At 46.1% G+C, this 27,912-nt stretch overlaps 1 protein-coding gene across 3 annotated transcripts in view; it reads left to right on the forward strand.

The window, feature by feature from the left end:
• Nucleotides 1–27,912, forward strand: part of STK32B (serine/threonine kinase 32B) — a 307,925-nt gene that overhangs the window by 235,282 nt on the left and 44,731 nt on the right. For all 3 annotated transcript variants that reach the window (XM_010975336.3, XM_031437500.2, XM_031437504.2), the window contains 2 exons: nt 5,373–5,410; nt 17,842–17,931. In XM_010975336.3, coding sequence (XP_010973638.2) covers nt 5,373–5,410; nt 17,842–17,931 — 128 coding nt within the window. The remainder of the gene's footprint in view (nt 1–5,372; nt 5,411–17,841; nt 17,932–27,912) is intronic.

The following is a 27,912-nucleotide window of genomic DNA, read 5'->3' on the forward strand; positions in this document are numbered from 1 at the left end:
CCATCCTCACAAAGCTCCTAATGCCATTTCTGAACACATGGACCCATTTTCGGCAAAATGATGTGCTTGAGCGGAGATACGACCAATGCAAAGAGTAGAACCGGAGAGAGTGGTCGTGGGCCCATGAACCCAGAGGCGCCGACGGGATGCTTGCCCATAAAATGCCATTCTTATTAAATCCCGATGACTCAGGCTCCCCATCTCCTCTGTACGGCTTCGCAGGAGTCTGCCTGGTGAGTCTCCTATGAAAGAGATCTAATTCACTTTGCTAAAAGCTCAAGAAGCCCCGAGTCCTCCTTAGCTCTTTTTTTTTAAATTAAAGTTTAGTTGATTTACAATGTTGTGTTAGTTTCAGGTGTACAGCAAAGTGATTCAGTTATATATATAACTATTCTTTTTCAGGTTCTTTTCCATTATAGGTCATTACAAGATATTGACTACGGTTCCCTGTGCTGTACAGTAGTTTGTATCTGCAAATCCTGAACTCCCAATTTATCCCTCTTCCACCTCTTTCCCCTTTGGTAACCATAATTTTGGTTTCTATGTCTGTGAGTCTGTCTGTTTTGTAAATATGTTCATTTGTCTCCTTTTTTTAGATTCCATATATAAGTAATATCACATGGTATTTGTCTTTCTATGTCTGACTTATTTGGTATGATCATCTCTAGGTCCATCCATGTTGCTGCAAATGGCATTATTTCATCCTTTTTTATGGCTGAATAGTATTCCATTATATGTATACACTACATCTTCTTTATCTGGTCATCTGCTGATGAACATTTAGGTTGCTTCCATGTCTTGGCTGTTGTAAATAGTGCTGCTTCTTTTGAGAGCAGTGATAGAACCCTCATCATCATTTATTTCAGTGCTTCTTATGCACCGGGAGCCCTGCTGAGCCTTGCATGGTAACACCTCCTTGTATCCTCCCAGTCACAGCTGGATAGGGACCATCATTCCCATTTTCCAGATGAGAATGAGACTCAGAGTAAGTTGCCCAAGATCATGTAGCTATCATAGCTGTTTTCTACCACTGCATGATGAATTCCCACTAACTTAGCACCTTAAGACAAGTCATATTTACTTCCTCACAGTTTCCGTGGGTCAGAAGTCTGGGCACAGCTTAGCTGGCTCCTCTGCTCAGGGTGTCACAAAGCTGTGGCCCAGGTGCTCGCTGGGCTGCATTCCTTTATGGACCTATCTGGATCTGGTTGGATCAGTGCTGTCCTGGCTGTTGGCAGAATTCAGCCCTTTGTGGCTTCAGGGATGAAGTCACTGTTTCCTTGCTGGAGCTCAGCTCCTGGAGGTGCCTGCCCGTCCCTGCTCCATGGCCCATTCCTATGGGACAGCCAGCAAGGGAGGCTCCCTCACTCCAGCCCCCTGGGACAGCATCTGATAGGCTGTGATCACGGGAATGACTCCAGCCACCTTTGTCGTGTTCCCTTGGCTAGAAGCGTATCGCAGGTCAAACCATTCACCCTCCAGCCTTCTGTGGCCTCTTCTACAAAATGAGAGCCTGCTCCCGGGATTTTTAGGACAGATTCTTTCTTGTCATTCTGATGCCAGCCTAATGTCATGTCTTCCGAAAGTCCTTCCATGGCCACCTACCAAAAACAGGTCTCTTTCAGACCTTGATTCGTACTCTTCAGAGCTCTTGTCGCTGCTTGAGATCGGGTCATGAATTCGTGTGCTTTCTGGCCTGTGTCCCCTCCTAGAAACAAGCTCCACCTGGCGGGGTCTGCCTTGTTCACTGCGTGGCCCTGGTGACTGTGGAGGGGTCACCCCCCAAATGCCTAAGGATCGTTGACTCCCCTCCGTGCTCAGAGCTGACCCAGAGGCGTGGGTCAGATGTTTAGTCCGCACCACAAAGGAAGCCAGGGCACAGGGAGGGGAGCCCTGGCGGCAGGGGAGGGGCCGGGGTGGGAACTCAGACAGTCTGTTTGAGTGGACTTGCCAGGGCAAGACAGCCTCTTTCCTTGGAGCCGGGGATCTGGTTTACCAAGCCACTCTTATCCATGCCCTGTTTGGTCCTCATGACATGAGAGACCATGAACGGGTTTGGGGGGGACCTTTCGGATGGGGACACAAGCTCGGATGGACCACAGGACCGTTCGAGATCACACCGTGGTCAGTGGGGACCTTGGCTGCCCCTTGACCCTTACCCCCTCCTCCACTAGCCCTCCTGCTCCGCCAGGTGCGTGAGCTTCCTGGGGCTGTTGTAGCAAATTATCACAAAATTGGTGGCTTCAGACAACACAAATTTATTACGTCACAGTTCTGGCCGGAGGACTGAAGTTAAGATGCCAGCAAGGCGAGGATTCTCCGGAGGCTCTGGGGGGAGAGCCCTTTCCTTCCTCTTCCAGCTTCTGGTGGCTCCTGGCTCTCTGTGGCTTGTGGCCGCATCCCTGCAGTTTCTGCCTCTGTCATGACGTGGCCTCTTCTCTCCTTCGTGTCTGTGTCCAAACCTCCATCTCCCTTCTCTCACAAAGACAGCAGGTATTGGATTTAGGACCCTCCCAAACCCAGGATGCCTTCCTCTTGAGATCCTTAACTAATTCCATCTGGAAAGACCCTGTTTCCGAATAAGTCACATTCTGAAGTCCTGAGTAGACATGAATTTGGGGGAGGGGGGAGACGACACTCTTCACTCCACTACACAAGGCCACCTCTCCTTAGGTCTGCCACCACCACCCCACCTTTTATTGGCTCCGACAGCTTGCTCCCCTCTGGTCCCTGCAGTCTCCGGCTGGCCGTCCACTCCCAGATGCCACAGCCAACTGTCCCCTGCCCTGTGGCACCTGTGCCACCCCACCTGTGTCTCTGTCTTCCACTGATTCTGAGCTTCAGGAGGGGAGGGACTATGTCCCGGGCATCTGCAACTCCAGCTCTCTGCCCAGACCTGCCAGGAGGAAGCATTTGAGTAACATCCCAGAGGGAAAAGGCAGGGGACAGAGAAAACCCGAGGCAGGGCACTTTCAGCATCAGGGGAAGTGGCAGCTCAGGCCAAGGCCCTTGCAGTCATTTTGGGCTCCTGCTCCTGGTCCACGGCCACCTCCTTCAGGATCCCTATGCCCCAGACAAGGTCATCCCAGTCCTGGTGACACCCGGAAGAAAGGGTGTGCTTTAGCACTGGCTGCTGTGTTTTCATCCTTGACAAGTTTTCATTTCCCTTTTTTCACCTTTTCTGGAGAAACCCTCCTGGGAGAGGCCCTGGATGGGGGCCAAGTGTCTGCTGATCTGACCCACAAACACTCGACTCTGGGACTTCTTCCTCTTGTTTTGATTGTGTCAGCTCTCAAGTTCATCCTCCCCAGGGGGCTCGCCAACAGTCAATCTCTGTTCACCGTGGATGTTTGTGAACTTGGCAGCGGGGGTCTATTTGCTTAATGCTTGTCAATATTCATGGGCTCGAAAAGTCACAGTGAAAATGAACATTTAAATATATGACTTGAGTGTTGTTTTCATCCTCAAAGCCAGAGACATTGCCTCATGTTGCTACAAAGAACCGTAATGTGTTCAGGTAGAATTGCTATGTGATAAGCTCAGGAGCAAGCGCTTTTTATGTCCAAGAAAGCTGTCATCAGTCTCAAACGATTTGGCATTTACTGCAAATGAGTGAGGGGCTTGCAGTTTTAAAATCCATGGTTTTAGAAACAAATCCACAAACTTACGAGCAAACTTATGGTACGGGGCAGGGGAGGGAAGAGTGTGGGGAGGGATAAATTGGGAGTTCGGGTTTGCAGGTACTAACTACTATATACAAAATAGACCAACCACAAGGTCCTACCATACAGCAGAGGGAACTACAATCAATACCTTGTAAAGGCCTATAATGAAAAAGAATAGGAAAATGAATATATATATACACACACACACATATATATATATAGCTGAATCACTATGCTGTACACCAGAAACTAACACAACATTGTAAATCGACTACACTTCAATTAAAAATAAATAAATACAAACATCATTGAAAATGTATGTAAATACATAAGTAAAATCCGTGATCTTAATATGAAGCTTTGGGAAGTGTGTGCATGTTAATGAGGCGCAAATCAGGGCTGAAGATGTGAATTGAGTTTCTTCACCGCTGTGCCTCTTTCACGGTCATTCTTCTGTCCCTCTCTCTCCCGTGTTTCCTGTGTGTGGACAAAGACTCTCCTCTCCACCAAACTCTACTCAGCTTCTTCTGAGTTCTTTTGAAACTGGACCTCATCTTTTGGACTTTCAAAAGTATCAGTCTCTGCGTTGTCTGATCTTAGCAAGCACCTGCGAAGTCGGTTTAGCCAGAGCCCCCCATCCTCCAGACCCGATCACCCTTTGATCAGGTTGTTCATCCCTGGATGGTTTGATCACCCTGGACAGCCTCCAGCAAGAATCCTGCTAGGCTGGTTCAGCTAGAACCCCCCTCGCCTCTGACGTCTCCTCTTAGTAACTTTCCATCCACTGATCCCTACCTGCTCTTTGGCTATAAAACCCCACTTGCCCACATTGTGTTCAGAATTGAGCCTGGTTCTGTACTGAGGTCTCTTTGCCTTTGGTGATTGCAGTTGAATAAAATCTGTTTTTTACCGCTTTAAGTACTGTCCAGCTCTGGTTTTTCTTTGATGGTGTTTGCTATGATGGGCACCGTGCTGGGGATGCAGAGGTGAGGAAAGGAAAGCCCCTGCCTTTAAACATTACAGCTTGGAGTTGGGAGCCTTTTGCTATAGTGGTGACATACAGTAGAACTTTCGAGACACTCCCCAGCTCACATTTTGCTGCCTGTGGCTCACTGTGTTACCCTAAGAAGGGATCAGCAAACTTCTAAAGGACCGGATAATAAATATTTTACAAATGAATGACTCAGCAATGTAGAAAACAAACTTGTGGTTACCGAAGAAGGGGGAAAAGGGGGAGGGGACAAGTTAGAGGTGCGGGATTCACAGGTGCAAACTACTATACATGAGACAGATAAGCAACAAAAACGGACTACACAGCACAGGGCAGTGCGCCTGTTATCTTATAATCGTCTTGGAAGGAGTATAATCTGCAAAAATACGGAATCACTGTGCGCTACAGCTGAAATTAACACAATATTGTAAATCAACTATACTTTGATTTAAAAAAAAAGAACATTCCAGAAAAAAAAAAAAAAAGATTCACACAATCCACTTGCAGTTCCAGGAAAAGGAAAGGCAAAGGAAGTAAGAACTCGGGCTCCACAAGCGTAAGAACTACTCTCCTGCTCTCTGTCTGGGCCCTCACGCCAGGGAAGAGACGAGCTCGCCGAGCGTCGGCAGGCGTCTGTCCCCAGTGCTCGTGCGTGTCATGTTCTCCTCAGTGGGCGCCAGGACTCACATTTTCAGCTTCTTTGTTTTCTCTTTCAGAGACATCAAGCCAGACAACATACTGCTCGATGAACACGGTAAGCCTGCTGTGAGTGCTTTTCAGTGGGAGGCTGAGGCTCCGGGAATTTAGCGGGGGTCCTGGGGAGCTGGATTGTCGGGTGATGAGAGAGCCTTTTTGGATTTCGATCCTGGTGAATGAACACCCGTGTGAATTTCTGGCCCATGTTCTGCTGCCGTGAGTCGAGTCTAACGTATTTGAAGGTGTCACATCTGGAGACGTCACACTGTTCACGTCCTGGTGGGGGGACGGGCGGGCACAAGCGGGAGTGGAGGGCTGGGAAGCTCCGAGTCTCCACCCCCAGCTCCCTGACCTGTGAACCCAAGGCTTCAGAAAAGGCACTGACCTCTCTGAGCCTCAGTGTCATCTTCTGTGAAACAGGGGAAATGGTGCCCACCTTCCAGATCGTCACGGGGATCAAATGAGATAGTGCGTGCTTGGCAAACCAGACATCAGTAGTCAGGAATCTGCGGAGCCGTCCCTCAGCCAGGCTTGCCAAGCTGCCAGGGGCAGGTGGGGTCTGGCGGCTTCTTTCCCTGATTCAGCAGATTGGAGGTGGGCCTGGGGTTCTGCCTTTCTGGCAGCTCCCGGATGAGGCTGAGACGGCTGGTTCCTGGAGAAGCTCCGTGTCAGGGGCTCCCCGACTCTGGTCTTGCTGGGATCTCCTGGGGCACTTGGTGAGAATCAGAGGCCAGACCGTGTCCTGTTCAGAACACTTGGGCCTCTGCTCTGGGTCAGTCCCCGGGACACGGTACCCAGCCAAGTCAGGACTGAGTCAGGAGCGCAGCCCAGCAATGACTGGCCGTCACTGCCGCCCATGCCAGCGGCAGCTTTGCCGACAACCACCAGGCAGCCTTGAAGACTACAGTCGCTGGCGTTGCTTCAGGGACTTGTGCCCCGAGGGCTTTGGGGAGTGGGGGCTGGAGTGAGCGGGTGGGGATCTCTCTGAAAGCTGAGTGCTGCTGAGTCGTTCGGGGTGAGTCTGCCGCCTCTTCTGTGTGGTTCCCCTGGACCTCCCTCCCCTAGGCCCCGCGGGCTGAGGCCGTGGCTCCTGCTCACGGCCTAGCCTTCCTAGGACTTGCGTGTGTCACCAGTGTGTCTCAGGGAGTCCTACTCATTGTGTAAACCCCTTGGTACTGGGAGGCAGGGTCGGAGTGCTGCTTGGGACCATCTGAGCTCCCATCTCCTGCCAGGGGCTGAAGCCAGACGGAGCGCTTGGAGCAGTGAGCTGAAATCCCTGACGTCGGGATCTCTGCTCCTGAAAGGGTGGCCTCAGGGCGCCAGGGAAACTGGGCAGGGCTGAGGATGCCAATCAAGGTCCCCAGTGTGTATCTAAAAGTCAGGATCCCCAGGCCTGGATCTCAGCTGACCCCCCAACGAGGTGTGAGTCTTCAGGCAAGCTGCAGAACAGAAGTATCACCACCTCACAGGGTGGCGAAGGTCTGAGACAGGACGATGAAGGTCTTCTGCTGTCACAGCCCCGGGACATGAAGGGTGCTCAGGATGGGCTAATATTGGCTTATGTTACTCAGCTTCTCCTGTCCCTTCTCTGCTCAGGTCACAGAAGCAGGTGACATGGAGGGGGGAGAAGGCACAGGCTGGGCTCTGCAGGACCCGTGGCAGGGCAGTCCCCGAATCCAGGGCGCTGGTGGGCAGGGTTCTGGGCAGAGCCCTCAGCGCCCTGCCTAGTGACTGAGAGAGACTTTCAGACAAAGACCTTTCAGGCCCCAGGCAGCTTTTCGGAAGCAAGATTAAGGCAGGAACACCAGGAATAGGACTAATTCAGCCACTTCACCTTGAGGCAGGGCGCCTCGGGGAGCCTCCGGGGTCACCTGGGCCTGCCTGGGGGAGGGCCTGGCTTTTCCACGTGGGGAGATCGACTTCCCCAAAGATGGGCAGAGAGCCAGGAGAGAGAGACAGAAGGGCAGTGCCTGCGTTTTGCCCTGTGTGTCACTGAGGGCCCTAGCCCAAAGTTCACTGACCAGGTACTGTCAGCTTTCTGTATCTGGGGGTTCCATGTTCTCAGATTCAACCAACCTCGGCTCGAAAACATTTAGAGGGAGAAAACATTCCAGAAAGTTCCAAACAGCTGAACTTGAATTTGTTGCATGCCCGCAACTATTTACACAGCATGTACATGTGTATTTGCAACTATTATGTAGCATTTGCATTGTGTTGGGTATTAGAAGCAAGTATTCAGGACGTGTGTGGGTTATGTGAAAATACTATGCTGTTTTATATAAGGAACTTGAGCATCCAAAGATTTTGGTGTTGGCGTGGGTCCTGGAACCAATCCCCTGCAGGTACCACAGGACACCTGTGGCTCTGTCCTCTTCTATGTGCAGGAATGATTCCTTCAGTTTTGCAGACCTGCCACAGGCCAGGCATTGCACCAGGGACTGAAGGACACAGAACCCCTGTGGTCAAGGGCCTCGTGGTCTAGGGTGGCGGTTCTCAGCCACGGCTGCACATCACCAGGAACTGGAAAAAGTGCCAAAGCCGGGGGGTCATCCGCAGAGGTTTGACTCATCTTGCAGGAGAATGTACTCAGTGGGGGAGATTTTTAAAGTTTTTAAAAGCCAGGTGGTTCTAAGGTGGAGCCAGGGCTGAGGGAGGGTCAGAAAATGAAACAGGTGATTCCAACCCAGTGGGGTCAGTGCTGGGATGGGCCGGGGTGAGGCTGTGTAATAGCAGAAGGGCAGCAAGGCCAGGGCAGGGGGAGGGCAGGAGGGCTTCCTGGATCCGGCAGCCTGAGTGGGCTCAACGCAGCATTGGGGAGCAGAGCATCCCAGAGGGCAAGTGAGATGCTCCTCTGGCAGGAAGCCATGAGGACCCCACACGTTTTTGACTATTTCATAGCTCGCTGTGAAGTATAGAACTCACTCTTTTCTCATGGCCTTGGGATGGACACCTGGGGATCGTAAACTTGACCTGTGGATCAGGTGACCCACAGCCAGGCCAGCAGAACGAATTTGTTTTCTTGTTATATTAACCGTGTCTTCTACTTTATATATTCTGATGCTTGATCTCTGCACACTTCAGGCCACTATCCACCTGCCCTAATCACCCCCAGTGCCAGGCCCAGGCACCAGACACCCAGGGACAGTTCCTGTGCCCAGAACCCCTGAAATTATTCAGACTAGCCAGTCCTAAGCCTGCTTGCCCTACCCCACCTGCTCCTTCTCACAAAAACCACCAGAAAGTTCTTGCCCCAGTTTTCTCCCTCTCCCTCTGTCTCATGACCAACCCCTGTGCCTCCCCTGGTGGCCCCCACACAGCGTGATGTGCCCTCTCCTCTTGGGATCTGTGAGTAACTCTCTTCTCCAAGGCAATTGTCTCCTAATCTGTTGGTCTTACTGTCCCTCAAAGTTTCTATGAACAGACTTTATTTCAGAGCCCTTATTAGCTGGAGGTATTTCAAAGAATTGTCTCTCCATCTGTCGCTAACATATTTGTTGATAAATGCGATGAGTGCCCCCCAGAATCGCAGAGGCCAGCAGCAGCAACACCCCCTTCTCTTTTGTCAAAACACTGTCTGTGCCGTCTCCACCACGCCGGCAAGAGGCTCCGGGAAATGCGCAAGTCCGGCATGTGTTGTTTCCAGAGCTTCTGATGCAGGGACTGGGGCAGCTGAGGAGGACGTGGAGAAGGCCGCCCGGGCAAGCGTGGGGGGCAGAGCTGTTTCTGCTGAGCCTGGGGAGCAGGTGTCATTATTCTAGACGGGATTCCAGGAGCTTAAGGATAAGGGATAGGGATGTGGTTTAATGCTATTCTGGTGTCCTTGGGAGGGTTGTAATGAGGTTCTTTCTGAAGGCTGCTGGGAGGGAAAGGATCCCGCACAGTGTGATGTCTTAAAGTCCTAAGGACCCCGTGCTGGAATCCGTGGTGGATGGATGCAAGGCTGGGAATGACAGTGGAAGGGGATTGGGGTGTGGGGGGCCCAGGGGAGAAGCCTAGACCAGTCAGGTTGCCATGGACTGAATGTGTCTCCACCAAAATTGATATATTGAAGCCTTAGCCCCCAGTGTGATGGCACTTGGAGCTGGGGCCTTTAGGAAGTCAAGAGGTTTGGAAGAAGTGATGAGGTTGGAGCTCCCATAATGGGATTTTGCCCCGTAAGGGGATGAAGGACCAGAGGTCTCTCTCTCTCTCCACCATGTGAGGATACAATAAGGAGGCTGCCATGTAAACCAGGAAGAGGGCCCTCACCAAGAACCCGATCATGCTAGAACCTTGATCTTGGACTTCCAGCCTCCAGGACTGTGAGGAATAAATGTTTGATGTTTACGCCACCCAGTCTAGGGTATTCTGTTTTGGCAGGCCGAGCCAGCTGGGACAAACCCATCATGGTAGTGAGTTTCCTGTCACTGGAAGCAAGCAAAGGCTAGATGTTCATTCATCAGTAATACAACTCTCCGGCCAGGTTCTGAAGAAAGAACAGGTCTGCCAGTGAGAGGAGAGGGAGAAGCATTCTAAATGGTGCCAAAGTCTTGGAGGTGTGATGAATTTCCATGTGTTCAGAGCAAGGAGGGAAGCACGGCTGGAGGGCAGGATGTATCAGCAGGGCTGATTATTGATTATTGATACACTCATTAAAACTTCTACTAATGGGCCTCATGCAATATCCTGGGCACCTTCTCCCTCTGAGTTTTGAACGTTTTACAGATACGGAAAGCAAAGCGCCGAAAATTCAGTTCGTAGTTGCACGTTTTGTAGTAAATTTCCACTCTCCTGAGAAGGAACTCAGAGGAGACCTTGTATGGCACTAATTTTCACTTTCCCACATCTTGACTCAACCGTTAAAGGAGGCACACCGGGAAGTTACAGCTCATCAGCTAGCCGGGACAGACCCCAGGAGTGGGGCTCCGCTGTCTGGCGCACCTGCTGTACGTGAACGCCTGCGTGTCCACCAGTGGGGCTGCTTCAGGACTGCCCCAGAGCCTCCGTCCCCAAGGGCCTGAAGGGGACAGCAGGGGGAGGGAAGTGCCCGGCCCGGAGAGGCTGGAGACAAACACAGCTCCCCAGGTGTCCGCTGCTGACGGTGGACGGCTCTCTGGTCTTGATACAGGAAAAATGAATGTGAGGTGAGAGGATGGTCGTGTCCCAGGCCTCGGCTGAGTCCCTGGGAAGCACCCCGCCAAAAGCGGGTCCTTGGCTTCCAGCAGGAAATAATTCACAAGAGAGCCGCAGTGGAGTAAAGGTAGATTTATTCAAAGATACACATTCCATAGACAGAGTGCTGGCTGGTTCAGAAGGCAAGAGAAAGGCCAGGAGGTGTCGGGGTTGGGTGCTTAATAGATACACACTCCATAGATAGTGTCCTCACTCAGAAGAGGGAGCCAACAGTTTTCATGGGCTCGCTAATTTCACATGCTAACAAGTGGGGAAGGGGCTGGGATTCCCAGGAATTAGGCCATCGCCCACCTTTTTACCTTTTATGATCAGCCTTAGAATTGTCCTGGCGCCTACGGGAGTACCATTTGGCAGCTGTTGTATTACAATGAGCGTATATTGAAGCTCAAGGTCTCCTGGGAGTTGAATCTTCTGCGTCTTGGTGCTAATGGCTGTGTCATTCTTTTAATGGTTGTGCCCTGCCCTCTGCTCTCCTGTCTCAGTCTCTGGAACTTCAGGCTACTCTTCTGTTAGAAAAAAAGGGGGTGGGGGTGGGGGCGGTAGTTATACCTTCCTGACAAGAGTGCTTCAAGGCTCAGCATGATCTTCGTGATCTTCACAAGCCAGAGTGATTCTCTAAAGTGAGTCGGGTCATGCCTCTCCTTCTCAGAACCCTCTCACTGGAGTGAAAGCCATCTGAGCCCCTTTCCCTCTTCCTCCGTCTGCCCGGCGCCTGACTGGTCCTTGGCAGGACCGCTGTCCTCCCCTCATCCCCCCACCGGCTCCCTCTGCCATCGTCCACAGTCCTCCCCACCGCTTGCTGCCTCTCTTCTTCAAGTCTTTGCTCACAGGTCACATCCTCAGTCCCTAACCACACTGTTTAATGCTGACAACCACCCTACAAGGTACTTAGTAATATTAGCTCCATTCTCCATCGGAAGAATCAGAGGCTTATAGAGTGAAATAACTGTCCAAATCCCATAGTAAGTGGCTGCATCAACCAGGACACCAGTGGTGTGTGGCAAGGAGCAGGGAGCCCACCCCAAATACTCACAAGCAATACAGGGTGTTTTTCAGCTTGAATCGCTTTGGCCCAGGGGACTGCGGCTTCAGACAGGGTTTGATCAGGCACCAGTCTCAGCCTTATCCTAGGATAGCCTTCAACTTGAGGTTGCCTTTCTTTGTGGTAGCCAATGCCTTCTGCAGTGCTGGGGGGTCATACCCCACATCACATCGGCCAAAGGCAGAGAATATCGCTTCAGGTAGCTCCCAGGGGGAAAGAGAAAGAAAACTCTTCATTCCCTAACCCCCCTGGAAAATCACCTCCCCGGTTTTCATTGGTCCCAATTGGGTCGTATGCCCAAACCTGAGCCAACTGTTAGAGCCAAGGGGTGAGGTTAGCCTGGCTGGCCCCAGCTGGAGCCACGTGCCCCAGCCCAAAGCCAGAGGTGCCGAGATGAGTAGTTGCTAAGGTAAGGGAATCTGAGTGGCCACAAGCAGCAAATGGCCTCCGCAGTAGCACAGCTGTTTGTCCCAGGGCAATCTGACCCTAAAGGCGATGTTTCTAACCACCTTGCTCCAAGCCTCTCAGCTGGGGCAAGTGCACCGTTATTGTATGCACATGATGTTCTCCTAAGCCCAGAAGTGCCGAAAGGCTCAACTGAAAGAGCCGTGCAAATTAAGAGGCGGCTGTAAAGATTGAGAGACAAGCTTTAACTGCTTTTCAAAGACTCAAAAAAATTTTTTTCGACACAAGTTTTTTTCTCTTAAAGTCCAGTTTCTCCTCATGGACGTTTACTGTGGCCCAGGCTCCTTCTGTTTTGTTGCTTCTCATCTGTGTGGCCTAAAATATCCCCCCAAGTCCACATAACAGGCAACAGAGTGGGGGAGGGGTGGGGGAAGGAGGGAATTCTCATGCCCTTTAAGGAAGTAGCCAGGAAGTTGTAGGTACCATTCTTCTCATATCGCGTTGGTCAGAACCTGGTCATATGACCATAGCCAGCTGCTAAGGGAGGCTGGGAAATGTAGTCTTTAGCCATGGACTTAGATAAAAATCTTATTTACTGTCTGAGAAGGGGAGATGAGATATTGGGAGATAACTAACAGCTTCTGCTATGGAAGATTAATAGATAGCCAAATCTGAGATAAATAAGCAAAACTTAATAACTTTTTATTATAGTAAAAACAACTAGATAGAAAAAAAAAAGTGACCAAAACTATATAATACCTAGGGAGAAACTTACCCAGGGATTTACGAGGTCTAAATGAAGAGAACACCAAACATACACTGAAGGAATAAAGCAAGGATTAAATGAAAGGCAGAGCATGACCCTGGGTGGATTACGTGTCCACGCTTCCCACACAGATGTGTAACAAAGTTAATTCCTATCAGAATCTTAATGGAAGTATTTCCTAAAGCTGGACAGAATTCATCTCCAACAAATAAATATCGGAGAGTTACCAAGAAAACACTGAAAAAAAAACTATCATCTAATATTATAATGGACTACACATCTATTAAGTGAGTGAAAATAGTTCTGGTCCATCAATAAATCATAGGTCAGTGGAACAGAGGAGAGACTCTATAAACAGATCCACATGTATGTGTGACTTCATGTAAAGTGAAGATCACATCACAGTTATTGAGAAAGGATGAATTTTTCAATAAATGTTGTTGAGACAAATGGCTATCTTTTTGGAAGAAATAAAATCAGAATGCTCTATCATAATATATAGAAAAATATGATTGAAAGATTTAAGTATAAAAGACAAATTACATACATATTAGAAGAAAATATCAAAGAATATGTAAAATCTTGGAAGTGGAATAGGTTTCTGGAAACTGGAAAGTTTTAAGAAAAATAATACTTGGGAACTATGAACATAATATATTGTTTGAATTTTTTAAACTTTCGTATGGGAGAGATCCTACAGACAAAGTCAGAGAACAGATAGTAAGCTAGGAGACTGCATCTGCTGGAGATGAAGCAGAGAACAGGGCAAATGTACTGAATGGACAAGGAGCTCTGATTAAAAACTGACCAGGATTCTAGACAGTTCACAGGGATACTGGTCACATGAAAACTGTGAGGCCTCATCAGCACTGAGATACCATCTCTCACCATCTGCTAACAATCAACAAGTAAGATTATTGATAGTGTTGGTAAAAGTGCAGAGAACACTCTTACATTCTGTTTACAGTACCATCAATAGTCACTTTTTGGAACATGAAATGCATACACTTTGATCTGTCACTCCCTCCTCTGGGAATTTATCCAGGAAATAAAAGTACCAGTATATAAAGATATGCTCAAGAATGCTATTGCTGCATATTTTATAAGAACAAGACAAACAAGCAAACAAAGCTGGAAACAGCCTGAGCACTGTAATAGGAGAATTGTTGAATAAAATATGATACAGTCGCACTGTGGAACACTGGCGAGTACAGGGCCACAGTTTCTTACCTGAAATTCTTGGGGCCAAACATGCTTTCACAACTCAGAAGTTTTCAGATTTGAAAATATACTTACATTAAATACTATATCATAATAATCTGAAAATAAAGTGTCTAATATATAATAATATTTTAAATAATGTATACCATGTATAATGTAATATATACTGTATACCATGTATCAAGGCTTAGGGAACATCTTGTAATCAAATATATAAATATTTCTATAGCAGAAGATGAATATTCACCCTAAGAATCAACAGAGTTATGAAGAGAAGTTCTCGGTCAGGTTTATCACCAAGGGAATGACAACAAAGAAAAAATTTGGATTTAGAATGCAGGATAAGGGATTGTGGGTCTCATAGGTAGACCTATGTATCTTGATTTGGAAATATGTCCTTGATAAACGGTTAAATGCAAAAGTAACTTTTAGAATAACCCATGGAATATAATCTCTTTATTGTAAGAACAAACTAGAGTCCCAGCATATGTGGATGTAATTTGCATAAGCAAAGGGAGAAATAACGGAGGATTGAGTGGATCAGTGAGTGCATATGGCGAGGAGAGGAGACGCTGGGGAGTTGAAAGGACAGATTCAAACACATTTAGATTCTGTGACTTGTAATGAGCTGGCATTACTTTCATACTGCAAATATTTTTAAAAATTATAAGAGGGGGAGAAATGATAAAAACCAAGTAAACACCACATTCCAATAAATTCGCAGTCTTGTTTTAGACTGTGATGTATGTGAGAGTAGGTGGACATCTGAGTCACATCTGCATCCCACACCTGTACATTCCCAAACACAGCAGCACCACTGGGAGTGGGTTCTGCAATCTTCGAATGTGGCATTTATTTGGTTTTCTGTCATTTCTCCCCCTATTAAAACCACCATATATAAAAATAGATAAAAAACAAATTTCTTCTGTATAGCACAGGGAACTATATTCGATATCTTATAATAACCTTTAATGAAAAAGAACATGAAAACAAATATGTGTATATATATGAATGGGACACTGCTGTATACCAGAAATTGACACATTGTTACTGACTACTTCAATTTGAAAAATAAAAAAGGAGAAGAAGAAATGAGGAAATGAGAGGGTGAAGGGGTGGGTTGGCCCTGGCTGAAGAAAATGAGATCGGAAGCACACCTTGGCAAGACAGTACTGCTAAGAGCAAATACTTGTAAGAAATCCTCTAATGCCTGTGTTTTGATATGCTCTAACCATTTCAGGTGTGTTAACTCCCCAACAGCCCTCTGAGTTGGGCATTTTGCTATGTCATCGTCCCCATTTTACAGATGAGAAACCCAAAGCCCAAAGAGATTAAGTTATTTGCCCAAGGTCACATAACTGGTCATGACAAAGCTGAGACCCAGACCAAGGCAGTGTGACTCAGCGTCTGTGTACCCAGCTCCTGCGCCGCGCTGCCTCTCTGCCGTCAGGACCGCGGGTTCCTGAGTGGGAGGGATGCTCAGCCCAGCCCCAGGGGCTGGAGCAGGCTGGGTGTTTGTAGGGATGCTACCTGGGTGGGGACATTGTGTGTCTGGCCAGAAAGAGTTCCCAACAAAGTCCTGGCTCAATGACTTAAGCTTTATCTGCAAGTACCTAAAAGGTACTGCAAATCATCACTGAGTACCTCCTGCTGCATCTCACCTGGGGGCACTGGACAGAGCGCCTGGCAGAGCAGGTCGCTCACACGTTAGTGCTGGCAGCTGAGCCTGAGATTTGAGATTTGCACATGAAACTGCTGGTGCTTTTTCTGTCCACTGTGACCGATCACATCAGGCAGCCTCTCCCGGGAGACGCTCAGACAGCCTCATTACAGCTGCTCCAGCGGCGGTCTGTCCATCTCTTGGAGGTGCCCTCCAGGGCCTCCCAATGTTCCAGTTTTGTATATGCCACCCCTCTATGTATTTAAGTCCTGCCATCCCAAACACAACTCTCAGATATGATGAAAATCCAACCATTTTCACATGATGTGATGACAAACAGAAAGAAATGTGAATGCATGTATATCAGGTATTCAAGGGTCTCAGAGAGCTGGTTTTATTTTATTTTGTTTTGTTTATTTTTTTAATTCTATAGTACTTCACAATTCTCGAAAGTTGCACACACATGATTTCATATAACCCCGTAATAACCTTTTAAAAAAAATCCCCTATATCATTCACCTTCCCTTTCCCCACTGGTAACCCCTAGTTTGTTCTCTGTATCTGGTCTGCTTCTTTTTTGTTTTGTTCACCAGTTTGTTGTATTTTTTTGATTCCACATACAAGTGACATCATACAGTATTTGTTTTCTCTTTCTGACTTGTTTTCACTGAGCATAATGCCCTCCAAGTCCATCCATGTTGCTGCAAGTGACAACATTTCATTCTTTTTTATGGCAGAATAGTATTCCATTGTGTATATGTATATGTATATGTATATGTATATGTATATGTATATGTATATGTATATGTATATGTATATGTATATATATATTCCACACCTTCTTTATCCATTCATCTGTTGATGGGCAGAGCTCTTTTTATATCAAATAAGTTCCCCCAGAGAGCCAGTACCGCCCATTTGGGATTCGCCCCGCCCCCACCTCTCACCCTCCTGTGTCACTTTTTCTTTTTACCCTCACATCTCCTTGTCTCCTTCCTTCTTCTCTGTCCCTCTTCCTTCCCTCTCAGGTTGTTTGAGCACCTGTTTACAGGTACACTCAGTCTATCCATGTCTCATCTGCAGCCATTACTTTAGGCTGGGTGAAAGACGGGTCTCAACCTCTAAGCCCACTTACCACTCAGTTTATCAGAGACAGAACTATGGCCCCCACGGAAGAGCAGACAGACCACAGAACAAGGATGTCCTCAGAGCATGAGAACCCTCGCTTCATGCCCCTCCCCCAACCCAGTGTTTCCCTAAGACAGGGATTCTGGACTCACCTGCCTTTTTTGTGGGGCGGGAGGAATTAGGTTCTTATTTACTTATTTATAATGGAGGTACTGGGGACTGAGCCCAGGACCTGGTGCAGGCTAAGCACGTGCTCCACCACTGGGCTATACCCTCCCTCCACTGGACTCACCTGTCTTTATTTATCAGGAGCTTTTTTAAATCTCTGGTCCAGTGCCTCTAAACTATAATCAATGAACATTTTATTATGTCCTCAGTGTAAGTCTATTTGTTTATTAATAACATGCATGTACCACCAAAAATCTACATTATAAAATTTGCACATAAAATAGGTATTTTTCATCTGACATATGTATGTATATTTTTTTGGAGGGTAAGAATATTTAAGTTCTACTGTCTTAGCAGATTTTAATGATACAATACAGTGTTATCAAGTATAGTCAGCATGTTTTACTCTAGCTCCTCGAACCTTCTTCATCTGAGAGCTGGAAGTTTGTTGCCTTTTCCCAGCCTTTTCCTACTTCCCCACCCCCAGCCCCAGCAACCACTTTTCTGCTCTCTGTTTCTATGAGTTTGACGGTTTTTGAGACTCCACATAGAAGTGATACCATGCAGTCTTCCTCTTTCTCTGACTTACCTCACATAGCATAATGCCCTCGGGGTCCATCCACTTTGTCCCAGATAGCAGGATGGCCTTTCTCATGGCTGAGTAATACTCCATTGTATATACGTACCACATTTTCTTTGTCTGTTCGTCTGTTGATAGACATTTAGGTTGTCTCTGTTGCTTGGCTACTGTGAATGATGCTGCCAAAAATAGATACTTTGAAAGTATCTGATAACATGCTAGTGTAAATAGAAGCTGCGGTATTTTCGTCCTGTACCCACCCTCACAAACCACAGCTTTAAATCAGGCAAGAAAGTCACCCATCTGCCTGCAGCTCTTGCTAACTGCTGTTTCTGCTCTATCTCCAGGGCACGTTCACATCACAGACTTCAACATAGCAACGATCGTGAAAGGAGCAGAAAAGGCTTCCTCCATGGCCGGGACCAAGCCCTACATGGGTGAGTGTTCCAGGACCCCTCAGGCCTCAGCATTCCTCTTCTGCTTTATCATCCCACCCCTCACTCACCCAGTCCCACCCCTTCACCAGGTTCCAGCCATGCCCTGTCTGTACCATGCTCTCTCACACCTTTGACCTTCACCCAGTCTGTCTCTCCTGCCAGGAGGACCTTCTCCTGTGTTTTCTAGAGGACTCCTACCCAGCCAGAAAAGTTGGCTCCAACTTAGGAAAAAAACAAACAAACAATAAACCCTTATTCTTTAAAGTCTTATAGTGTTGTGGGAACATAATGTTGGTGTTGGTCATTTGGGATTTATATCTTAGGTACACAGTGATCCTCCAATGTGTGGTTTCAGGTTGTTTCTCTTTAGAACTTTTGATGAAAATGTCATTTTTAGCATACAGTCTGTCCCCTTACTGTAGTTTTCTTTGTTAAGGATGCCTACTACCTGAATGTTGGATCTTCTTTGCCCATCTTCAGTACTTGGCATTTTCAAATCTTCCATATCTCTTTCTTCATCTGTTTAAATTTTTCGCAGTTTTTTCCTTCTCTTTATTTTAAAGCGTTATCTGTTGTGTTTATTTGCTTTGCGTGCTTTCTAGCAAAGTATTTATTACTGAAATAATTTTACCTTTGTTTCTCTTGCCATATTTCTGCGTTTTTAAATTATAATGGATGTATTCTTTCATGTCATGAGTTATCAGTTGTTACATAACAAACCAAATCAAAACCTAGTGGCTTAGAATAATAGCAATCTATTATTCATCACAGTTCTGCCATTTGACAGAGCGGTTCTTCTGCTGGGTTTGGCTGGGCCCGCGCATGCAGCTGCTGGACCAGCCAGGACTGCTGTGATGAACGGGCCCCTCTCTCTGTGTGGTCCTTCATCCTCAAGGGGCCCAGAGTGGGTTTGCTTACATGGTGTCAGAAGTTTCAGGGAGAGCCCAGCTCCTACAAGCTTATAAAGCCTCTGCTTGCTTCACCTTTCCTGACGTCTAATTGGCCAAAGCAAGTCACATGATGAAGACCAGGGACCACGTGGGAGGGGACTGCACTGGGCACGGATACCAGTCGGCCTGATCCACTGGGGAGCCATTAACAAAACAGTCCACCGCACTGTCTTTTCTGATGCACTTCCATTGTACACTGTTACTCTGCTCTTTTCTTCTCCCTTCTCTTTGATACTTTCCTGAAACTTTGCTGTTGCTCATTTTCATGTAATACTAGTTTTCTTAAACCTTTGGAAGATGGTGTCATTCGGGGTGGCTTTGCCAACTTAACAGACTTGCCTCTTCTGTTCTGTATGTGAAGGATCACAACCCAAGGCAATTTGCTACCTGGGAGCTCCTGGCCCGGTTCCACTTGCCCGCTTCTCCCTGGACCTCCTCTTTCTTTGACCTGTAGGGTCCCCGTCTTGGTCAATTTTGGTTTCAGTCTCAACAGTTTCTCCTGGGGATCTTTCCTAGAAGGAAGCACCGGCTGGGTTGATGGAAGGGATTTTGTGTCGCAGACTCTCCTGCCCCTGCAGGGCTCACCAAGGGCCCTTTCCTCTCTCCTGGGGTGGGCCTGGACACGTGCTTCCTGGTCCCAGCCACCATTCTCAGGTTGGCCAGCTGGCTTCCCAGTTAATGCCCGCTGGCTGTCTCGCAGTTCTTGGTCCTCTGGTCCAGCACATGCTGCCTTGTCTTTCCTGTTTCCTTCTGTACAGAAATCACCGCTATGGAGCACTTGTCACTGTTGCTGGTTTGTCCCCACCTGCTTATATCTGGGGATTTGGGGGGATGACTTGGTTTTGTAGTGAGTGTCACCTGTGGATTTTGGTTTAGCCATGTACCTGCTCCGCCAGTTTTCAGTGTGTGGATTGTGGAGATTCAAAGACTATGTCATCATCTCCCCAGACTCCACAGCATCATAAAGGTGTCATTCATCTTTAACTTACCAAGTTACATGAATGAAGTTTGGCGGTGAATAATGGTAGAAACAATACTTTTTAGTATTTACATTATGCCAGGCATTCTACCCATAACCTTATTTAATCCTTGCAAACACGAAGTCGGCACAATTATTTACTCTCATTTTAGAGTTGAGGAGACCGGCTGGGTGACCCGCCCAGGTTGACGCCGGTGGTGAGAAAGGCCCAGGTCCGTGTGAACACCAGAGGGCGCACACACGAGTGGGTCTGTTCGAGTCCTCTTGGGATGCTGAATACAGACCCCGATAAGGCTTTCACTGTTGATGATCTTTCTGAAACCCCTTTCCAGAAGGATCCAGAGTTGGGGTAGTTCCATCCGTGGAGGTCACTGCTTTATGATTTCAAGATCAGATGGGCAGGACTCGGAGATGGAGAATGGGCGTGAAGGAGGGGATAAGGTCGCCTCCAGGCTTCTGGGTGGGGCCGTGGAGTGGGTCCCAGTGGTGTTCTCTGTGTAGGGGACACCGCAGGAGCAGCGGGTGGTGGGGGGTGGTGGGAGGGGGGTGCATTTGAATGTGAGGTGCCTGGAGGAGCTTCAGAGTAGTCAGGTGCACTCCAGCATCTGGAGGGTGATGTGGACCGGGTCTGTGCACTGGGAAGTTGCCAGCACAGAGATGCAGCAAGGCCATGGCAGCGACAGCACCCCCCAGGGCGGACACAGGAGAGGAGAGCACCGATTCTGAGCCAGGAGCGCCTCGCCAGGAGGGACAGGTAGAGGCAGGAAGAGTCATCACCTGCAGAGGGAAGGCGGGGGCCGCTCTCCCATTTGCAGTTTCCTCCGTTAGCCTATGCATTTGTTCCAGCTGCCTTTGGGCTGTTTCTAAAAAGCAAACTGATCTCCAGGAAAGTAGGGTCTGGACCACTGGAGAAATTCAAGACAGCGTTCCCCAGCCCTGACCTTTTTGCCCCTCTTTGCCACCATGCGCTGCAGATTCTCCCAGACTGCCTCAGTGTCATGCCCTGGCCTCCCACTGATGTCTGAGGCAGCCCTATCCTGGCTCTTAGCCTCTGGGAAAGCAGGCCAGTGGTGACCCAGTTGGCCATTCTCCTCAGTGGTCCCACCTTCAAAAAAGAGAAGAAAACCAACATGTATTGAGACCCTACCACATCTGTCATTGCGTTGGATTAAATGCGAAGATCCACGTGATGTATCTACATCTCTTTCACTTTATGTATGAGTTATCTGAGGCTCAGAGAGGTTAGTTAACCTCCTAGGGTCACACAGCTGGCACATGAAGGAGCCAGAATTTGAAGCCATGTCTTTTTGGGTCCAAAGTCCAGGATCTTACCACTATGCCAAGCTGCCTTTTTAACACTTAGTTCTTGTATCAGAAAGCCATATTTCTCAAACAATAAAAAAGTGTATTGTCTCAGCTGTACCCAGGATTGAGAGCTTCTGGTGTCCTTTTAATTCAAGGAGCTTCAGTACAGAATTAATGAACTAATGCACCAGAGAGATTTTTATGGGATTTAGAGGGCACAACCAGTTTATCAAATGGATATATTTTCAGAGACTATAGGGGCTGGCAGTGCCAGGCAGCGGGAGGTTGGTGGGGGAAGACGGGGCTGAGGGGCGCCTTCTCGATAAAGTCACATCCTGCAGATCCCAGGCTGTCAGTTCCTGATGCCAAGTGACAGGCGTGCTGATTTCGTTCACTTGAGCTGCTCAGTTCAAAGGCCCAATAACAAGTTCCCAGAATGTTCCAAACATGGATTCAGGGAACGGGTTGATGAGTAAGCTCCCACAGGTTGCTCAGGAAGGATGATCCCAGAAGAAACATTTGCACAGAATTGAATTTTCATTAATTAAAAGAGCAGATGGAATTCACAAACAGGGGGAAGAGATCTGCCTGCAAGGTGCCAGATTAGAAGTCAGAGGCGTTCCAGCAGCCGCCCAGGGCTTCAGAGTTTGTTCATCGGAGGTGAAGTGAAGAGCTGGAGTGTCCTTTCAGCAAACCCTGGAGTGTTATGGGGGGCGGGGCCCAGAGCCAGGCACTGGGGTGCAGGGGGGAGCGATGCCCTCCCGGGCCTCGGGAGCGCAGCATCTGCAGGGCGGACAGCTGTGCAGGCAGGGATACACACAGGTCCCAGTCAAAACGGATGCCCCAGAAAGTGACCACCTGAGTTAGACTGGGAGCTCACCTGCCGTGTGGGGATGAGAGACCGTGTCAGCCCGTGCAAAGGCACAGGGGAGTGAACCAGCACCGTGTGCCGGGGACTCTAGCAGCTCCGCGTTTTTATGGCTTACAGAGCAAGAGAGGGCGGGCAGGAGGGTGAGGCCGGCTGGCCAAAGCACCAGGGGTCTTTGAACAGCAGAAAGCTCAGTGCGGGAGATGGTGGTGATCAGATTTGCAGGGTTGGTCTCATGAGTGGCCCTGGAGAAGCAAATGGGTAACTGGACATCCACGAATGGGTCCTGGTGAAGCATGGGGAGACGTGAGTGTCTTCCACATCTCCGCTGGGTGAACTCAGGTGGATCTCTGTACCCACCGTAATGCACATGAGGTGCCCAGCATGGTGAACGCCAGACCACCCGACCCGACGGTGTTCTCCTCTGAGAAATGGCATTAGTGTTTATTCAGTCTGCCTTAGAAGGTCATCTGTGACATGACTGTGGAAGGTGCATGATGTAAAGCCTGGCCCCTGGGAGATGCACCCAGCTGGTAGCTGATATTATCATTGTTGTTATTGTTGCCGTTGTTATTATTTGGATGACTGATGATTTGGTTTAAGCCAAGCACTGGAGCCCACAGCCAAGTCTGCTATTCCCTTGCGTCATGGAGCCCACAGTCTAGTCGCGGAACCAGACCCCCAAACAAATCCTAGTTCGTGATAGGATCTGGGTTGACTGGGGATGGCGGGTACAGATGGCACTGGTGCCCTGTCAGTACTCACCAAATGTGAGTCCTCTCCCCAGGATGCTGCAGTGAGCAAACATGGATGGTTGTGGAGACACCATGGGTGGCCCTGCATGGACTTTCCTTGCAGAAATGATGGAGGCTAAGCAAAGTGAAGCTTGCTGCCCTCCGTGCCAGAGAAAGCGACAGAACCAGCTTTCAGACCCAGGCAGTGAGGCTCCAGGGCCCAGTGTCTTTCCTTAGAACCTGCCAATCATCCATCCATCCATCCATCCATCCTTCCTTCCACTCAACAGAGATTTATTGATACATCTTTGAACAAACAGGAAATATTCTTGCCCTTATTGGTATAGCTGTTTGCAAGGGAGACAATCACTTTACAAATCATCAAACTGATAAATACATAGTTTGAGATGTTTATTTTTTGAAGAACAATTTCCAGGCAGTAAAATATACTCTTTTAGTGTATAGTGCTATGAATTTGAACAAACATATACAGTCATTATAACCACCACCATAATGAAGATACAGAAGAGTTCCATCACCTCCAAAACGCCCTCATCCCAGTCCTTGGCAGCCAGTAATTAATTTTCTACCCCTATACTTCTAACTATTCCAGAAAGTCTAAAAAACAGAATCATAGTGTTGAGAACCTTTTGAATCTGTTTTTTTTACTGAGAATGACGCTTTTGAAATTTAGGCGTGTGGTGCGGGTGAGTAGCTTCCCTTTTGATTGCTGGCCAGAACTCCGTGGGATGAGGAGACACCGTTGGCTTCCCCATCAGAAGCTGTAGGAGATTTGAGTTATTTCTAGTCTTATAAAATTATAAATAATCCATTTGCATACAGATTTTTATATGAACTTAATTCAAACTTCATTTTATATGAACTTCTACTTCTCTAGAATAATTACGTAGAAGAGGGATTCCTGGGTCATTTGTAAGTGTACATTTAACTTTCTAAGAATCTGACAAAGTGTTGAACATAGTTTCATTTGTTTATTTGCCATCCACACACCTTCTTTGTGAAGTATCTGTTCAAATCATTGCCCATTGATTTATTGGACTGTCTTTTTGATTATCAAGTTTTGATCATTCTTTATACATCCTGGGAATAAGTCCATGTATTTTGCAAATATTTTCACCAGTCACTGACTTACCTTACCGGAGTCTTTTTAAAAGCAGATGTTTTAAATTCTAGCGAACCCCAGTTTTCCTTTTTCATTTATTAACCTTGGGTTGGGGGGTGGGCGTATCTAAACAGGTTCTCCTCACATGAGGTCACAGAGATTTTCTCCTCTTGTTTTCTTTGGGTTTTGCATGTAGAGCTATAGTCCATTGTGAGTTCATTTTTGATCATGGTGTGAAGTGTAAGAGAGGCTTCATTTACTTGCAAAAACTGTACACCTGTTCCAGCACCATTTGTTGAAAAGACTGTTCTTTACTGCACTGCTTTTGCAACTTCATCAAAACTCAATCGACCATAAACGTGCGGGAGTGTTTCTGGATGCTGTTCGTTCCCACTGATCTGTCTGTGTATGTTTTAGCTGATCTCACACTTTCCTGTAGCTTCACTGATACTTGAAGTCAGGTAGTGAGAGTCCTCCAGCTTTTTTCTGCTTTTCAAAATTATTTTGGCTCTTCTATATCCTCTGCTTTTTCACATAAATTTTAGAATCAGTTTGTTGATTTCTACTAAAAAAGATCCCTCTGGATTTTTGTTAGCATTGAACTGAGTCTATAGATCAGTTTAGGGAGAGATGACATCGTAACAATGTTGACTCTTGCAATCCATGAAGACAGAACCTCTCTCCATGTATTTAGGTTATTTTGGATTCTTTCATCAGTGCTTTATAATTTTCAGCAAATCAGTTTTGAAAATACGTTGTTACATATATATCTGTCGTACGAATTTTTGGTGCTATCCAAGTGGTACATTTTTTAAAAATTTAGTTACCAGTTATTAATTGCTAATCTATAGAGATATGACTGATTTTTGTGTATTGGCCTTGTATTGTCCTGTAATTTTGCTAAGTTCACATATCAGTTCTATCAGTTTTTTTAGTAAATTCTTTAGGCTTTCTATGTAGACAATCATGTTTGCAAATAGAGGCAGCTTTATCTCCTCCTTTCCAATCTTGCATGCCTTTCTTGTTCCCCAGGCTAGAACATTTCATTTACTTGGTCTTGATCCTGATCTGAGCCAGAAGTCAGTTCGGTTTTTGTTTGTTTATTTGTTTTGTTTTTACTGCTGAGTATGATATTAGCTACAAGTTTTGTAGTTGTTCTTCATCAGAGTGAGGAAGTTCCCTTCTATTTCCAATTTTCTGAGGTTTTTCATGATAAATGAATGTTGAATTTTGTCAAATATCTTTTCTGCGTCTATTAAGATAATTATATGGTTTCCCTTCCATAGTCCCTTGAAATACACTGATTTTGGAATGTTGAACCAGCCTTATATTCCCAGAGTAAATCCCACTTGGTCATAATGTACTCTCCTTTTTATGGACTGTTGGAGTCAATTTGCTAACATCTCAGTTATAATTTTTACCTTCATTCATGAGGAAATGTGTAGTTTTCTTTTAACATTTTTGTGTGGTTTTGGTATCAGAGTAATGTTGGCACTGTAAGTTGGGAAATGTTCCCTCCTCTTCTACTTTGCAGAAAAGCCTGTGTAGATTGGCATTTTTTCTAACACATGTTTGGTAGAGTTGGCCACTGAAGATATTTGGGCCTGGGGTTCTTTGCAGGAAAGTTTTTAACTATGAATTCAATTTCTTTAATAAACATGGGTCAATTCTGTTTACTTGTTTTTTTCTTAGACAAGAAAAAGTCAACAAATCTTAAGTAAGATTTGGTCATTTATATCTTTCAAGGAATTCCTCCGTTTCACTTCACTTTTCAAGGACTTCGGTTACAGTTATTTGTAAAACCCCTTATTAACCTTTTAGTGAGTATAGATTTTGCAGTGATGTTCCCTCTTTCATCCCTGAACTGGTAGTTTGGATTTCCTCTAGAGTTTTCCTAGTCATTCTGGCTAGAAATTTATCTAATGTATTGACCTTTTTAAAGAACAGGTTTTCACCTTCATTGATTTTTCTTTATTATTTTTCTATCTTCTACTTTATTGATTTCTGTTCTTACCTTTATTTCTGCCTTCCTTCTGCTTACTTTGGGTTTAATTAATTCTTCTTATTCCAGTTTCTTAAGGAAGAAATTTAGATCATTGATTTGAAACTTCTTTTTCCCAACAAAAGTGTTAAATGCTGTGAATTCTGTTCTAAGTCCAGCTTTAGCGTATCCCACAAATTTTGGTATGTTTTCATTTTCATTACGTTACAAACATTTTCTAACTTCCCTGTGACTTCCTCAGGGTTATTTACACATGTATTCTGTGATTTCCAACAATATTCGGGAGTTGTCTGTGTATTTTTCTGTTGTTGATGTCCAGCTTAATGCTGTGATGGTCAGAAAAATACCCCGTATAATTTATTTTCTTTTTTTAATAGGTAAAGTTTGTTTTATGGCCTAGAAATGACCTATCTTGGTGAATATTCCATATTTACTTGCAAGGCACCTGTTTGTTCTCATCTGGCATGTGTTCTGTAAATGTCAATGAGGCCAGGCTGCTTGATAATGCTGTTCAGGTCTTGTTTGCATTCTTACTGATTTTATGTCTACTTGTTACATCAATTACTAAGAGAAGTGTGTTGAAATCTCCAACTGTAGTTGGGGGTATTTGTCCATATTTGCTTGCATTTCAGTCTCACATATTTTGATGCTCTGTTTTAAGATGCATACACACTTGAGATTGTTACATCTTCTTGATAAATTGCCTCATTTATCATTATATAATGTCCAGCTCATTCCTTGCTCTGAAATCTACTTTGTCTGATATGAATATGGCCTCTTCAGCTTTCTTTTGGTTAGCGTTCACACAGTGCATCCAGCAGTGTGCTGGGGAATGTTTAATAACTAGCAATCTGATAAATAAGAAATAAAGCCCTCATTTGCAGATTCTGCTGACTTTCATGATGGAAGTACTTTCATCATGGCTGATTTCAAGTTACGAATGGGACATCATCGAACACAGAGTGGGGAAGAGATGCTCTCAGTCTGCCCTTATGAACCAGTATAGGCCTTTCTAGCAAAACCTGATTAGGTCTTTTCCATCCCCTTATTTTTACCCCATCTGTATCTGTATATTTTATGTACATGTCTTGTAGGCAGTCTTTTTTATCTAGTCCAACAGTCTCTCTTTCCATTGAGATTGAGACCATCTATACTTGATAAAATTATTGACGTGGTTGGATTTAAGTCCATCATCTCACTCTTTTCTTCTATTTGTTCTATTTGGGGTTTTTTTCCTCTTTTTTCCCTTATTTTGGATTAGTTGATCATCATTTATGATTCTGCTTTAACTTCTCTATTGGTTTAGTATTTATACTTTTTATAAGCTTAGAGGTTGCCCTATGTTTATAATATACATCTTCAGTTAATCAGAATCTACCTTGAAATATCAGACCACTTCATGTGTGATGTGAGAATGTTATAGTAATATGCTCCCAAGTCTTGCAATCCATCTTTTGTTTTATTGTGCTATAAATACATAATTAATTACTTTTCTTTTTGCTTCAGTCAGTTACATCTTGCAGTGGTTAAAAATAAGAAAAATTGATTTTATATGAACTTCCTTTTACCCATTTCCAGTGTTCTTTATTTCTTTGTGTAGCTTTGATTTCTATCTGATATCGTAGTCATTCTACCCAAAGGACTTCCTTGAGCGATTCTTGCAGGGAGAGGCTACCGGCAATAAATTCTTTCATGTTTGTATTTGTTGGGGAAAAAATTCTCTATTTGCCTTACATTTTTAAAAGATATTTTAAGCGAATTCTGGGTTGACAGCTGTTTTCTCTTTCAGCATTTAAATATGTCACTCCACATTTGCATTGATTCCAACAACAAATCTGCTGTAATACCCTGGTTCCTCTGTAGGTAATAGACCTTCTTTCTTCAACTGCCTTCAGGATTTTCTGTCTCCCTTTGTTTTAGATAGATGTGCCTAAGTGTGTTGTTTTTCTTTCTTTTTGATGTTTATCCTGATTGATGTTCTCTGAGCTTAGATCTGTGGCTCATTTTTGGGAAATTCTTT

The sequence above is a fragment of the Camelus dromedarius genome, chromosome 1 (assembly GCF_036321535.1).
Source record: "Camelus dromedarius isolate mCamDro1 chromosome 1, mCamDro1.pat, whole genome shotgun sequence".
NCBI classification, from domain to species: domain Eukaryota; kingdom Metazoa; phylum Chordata; class Mammalia; order Artiodactyla; family Camelidae; genus Camelus; species Camelus dromedarius.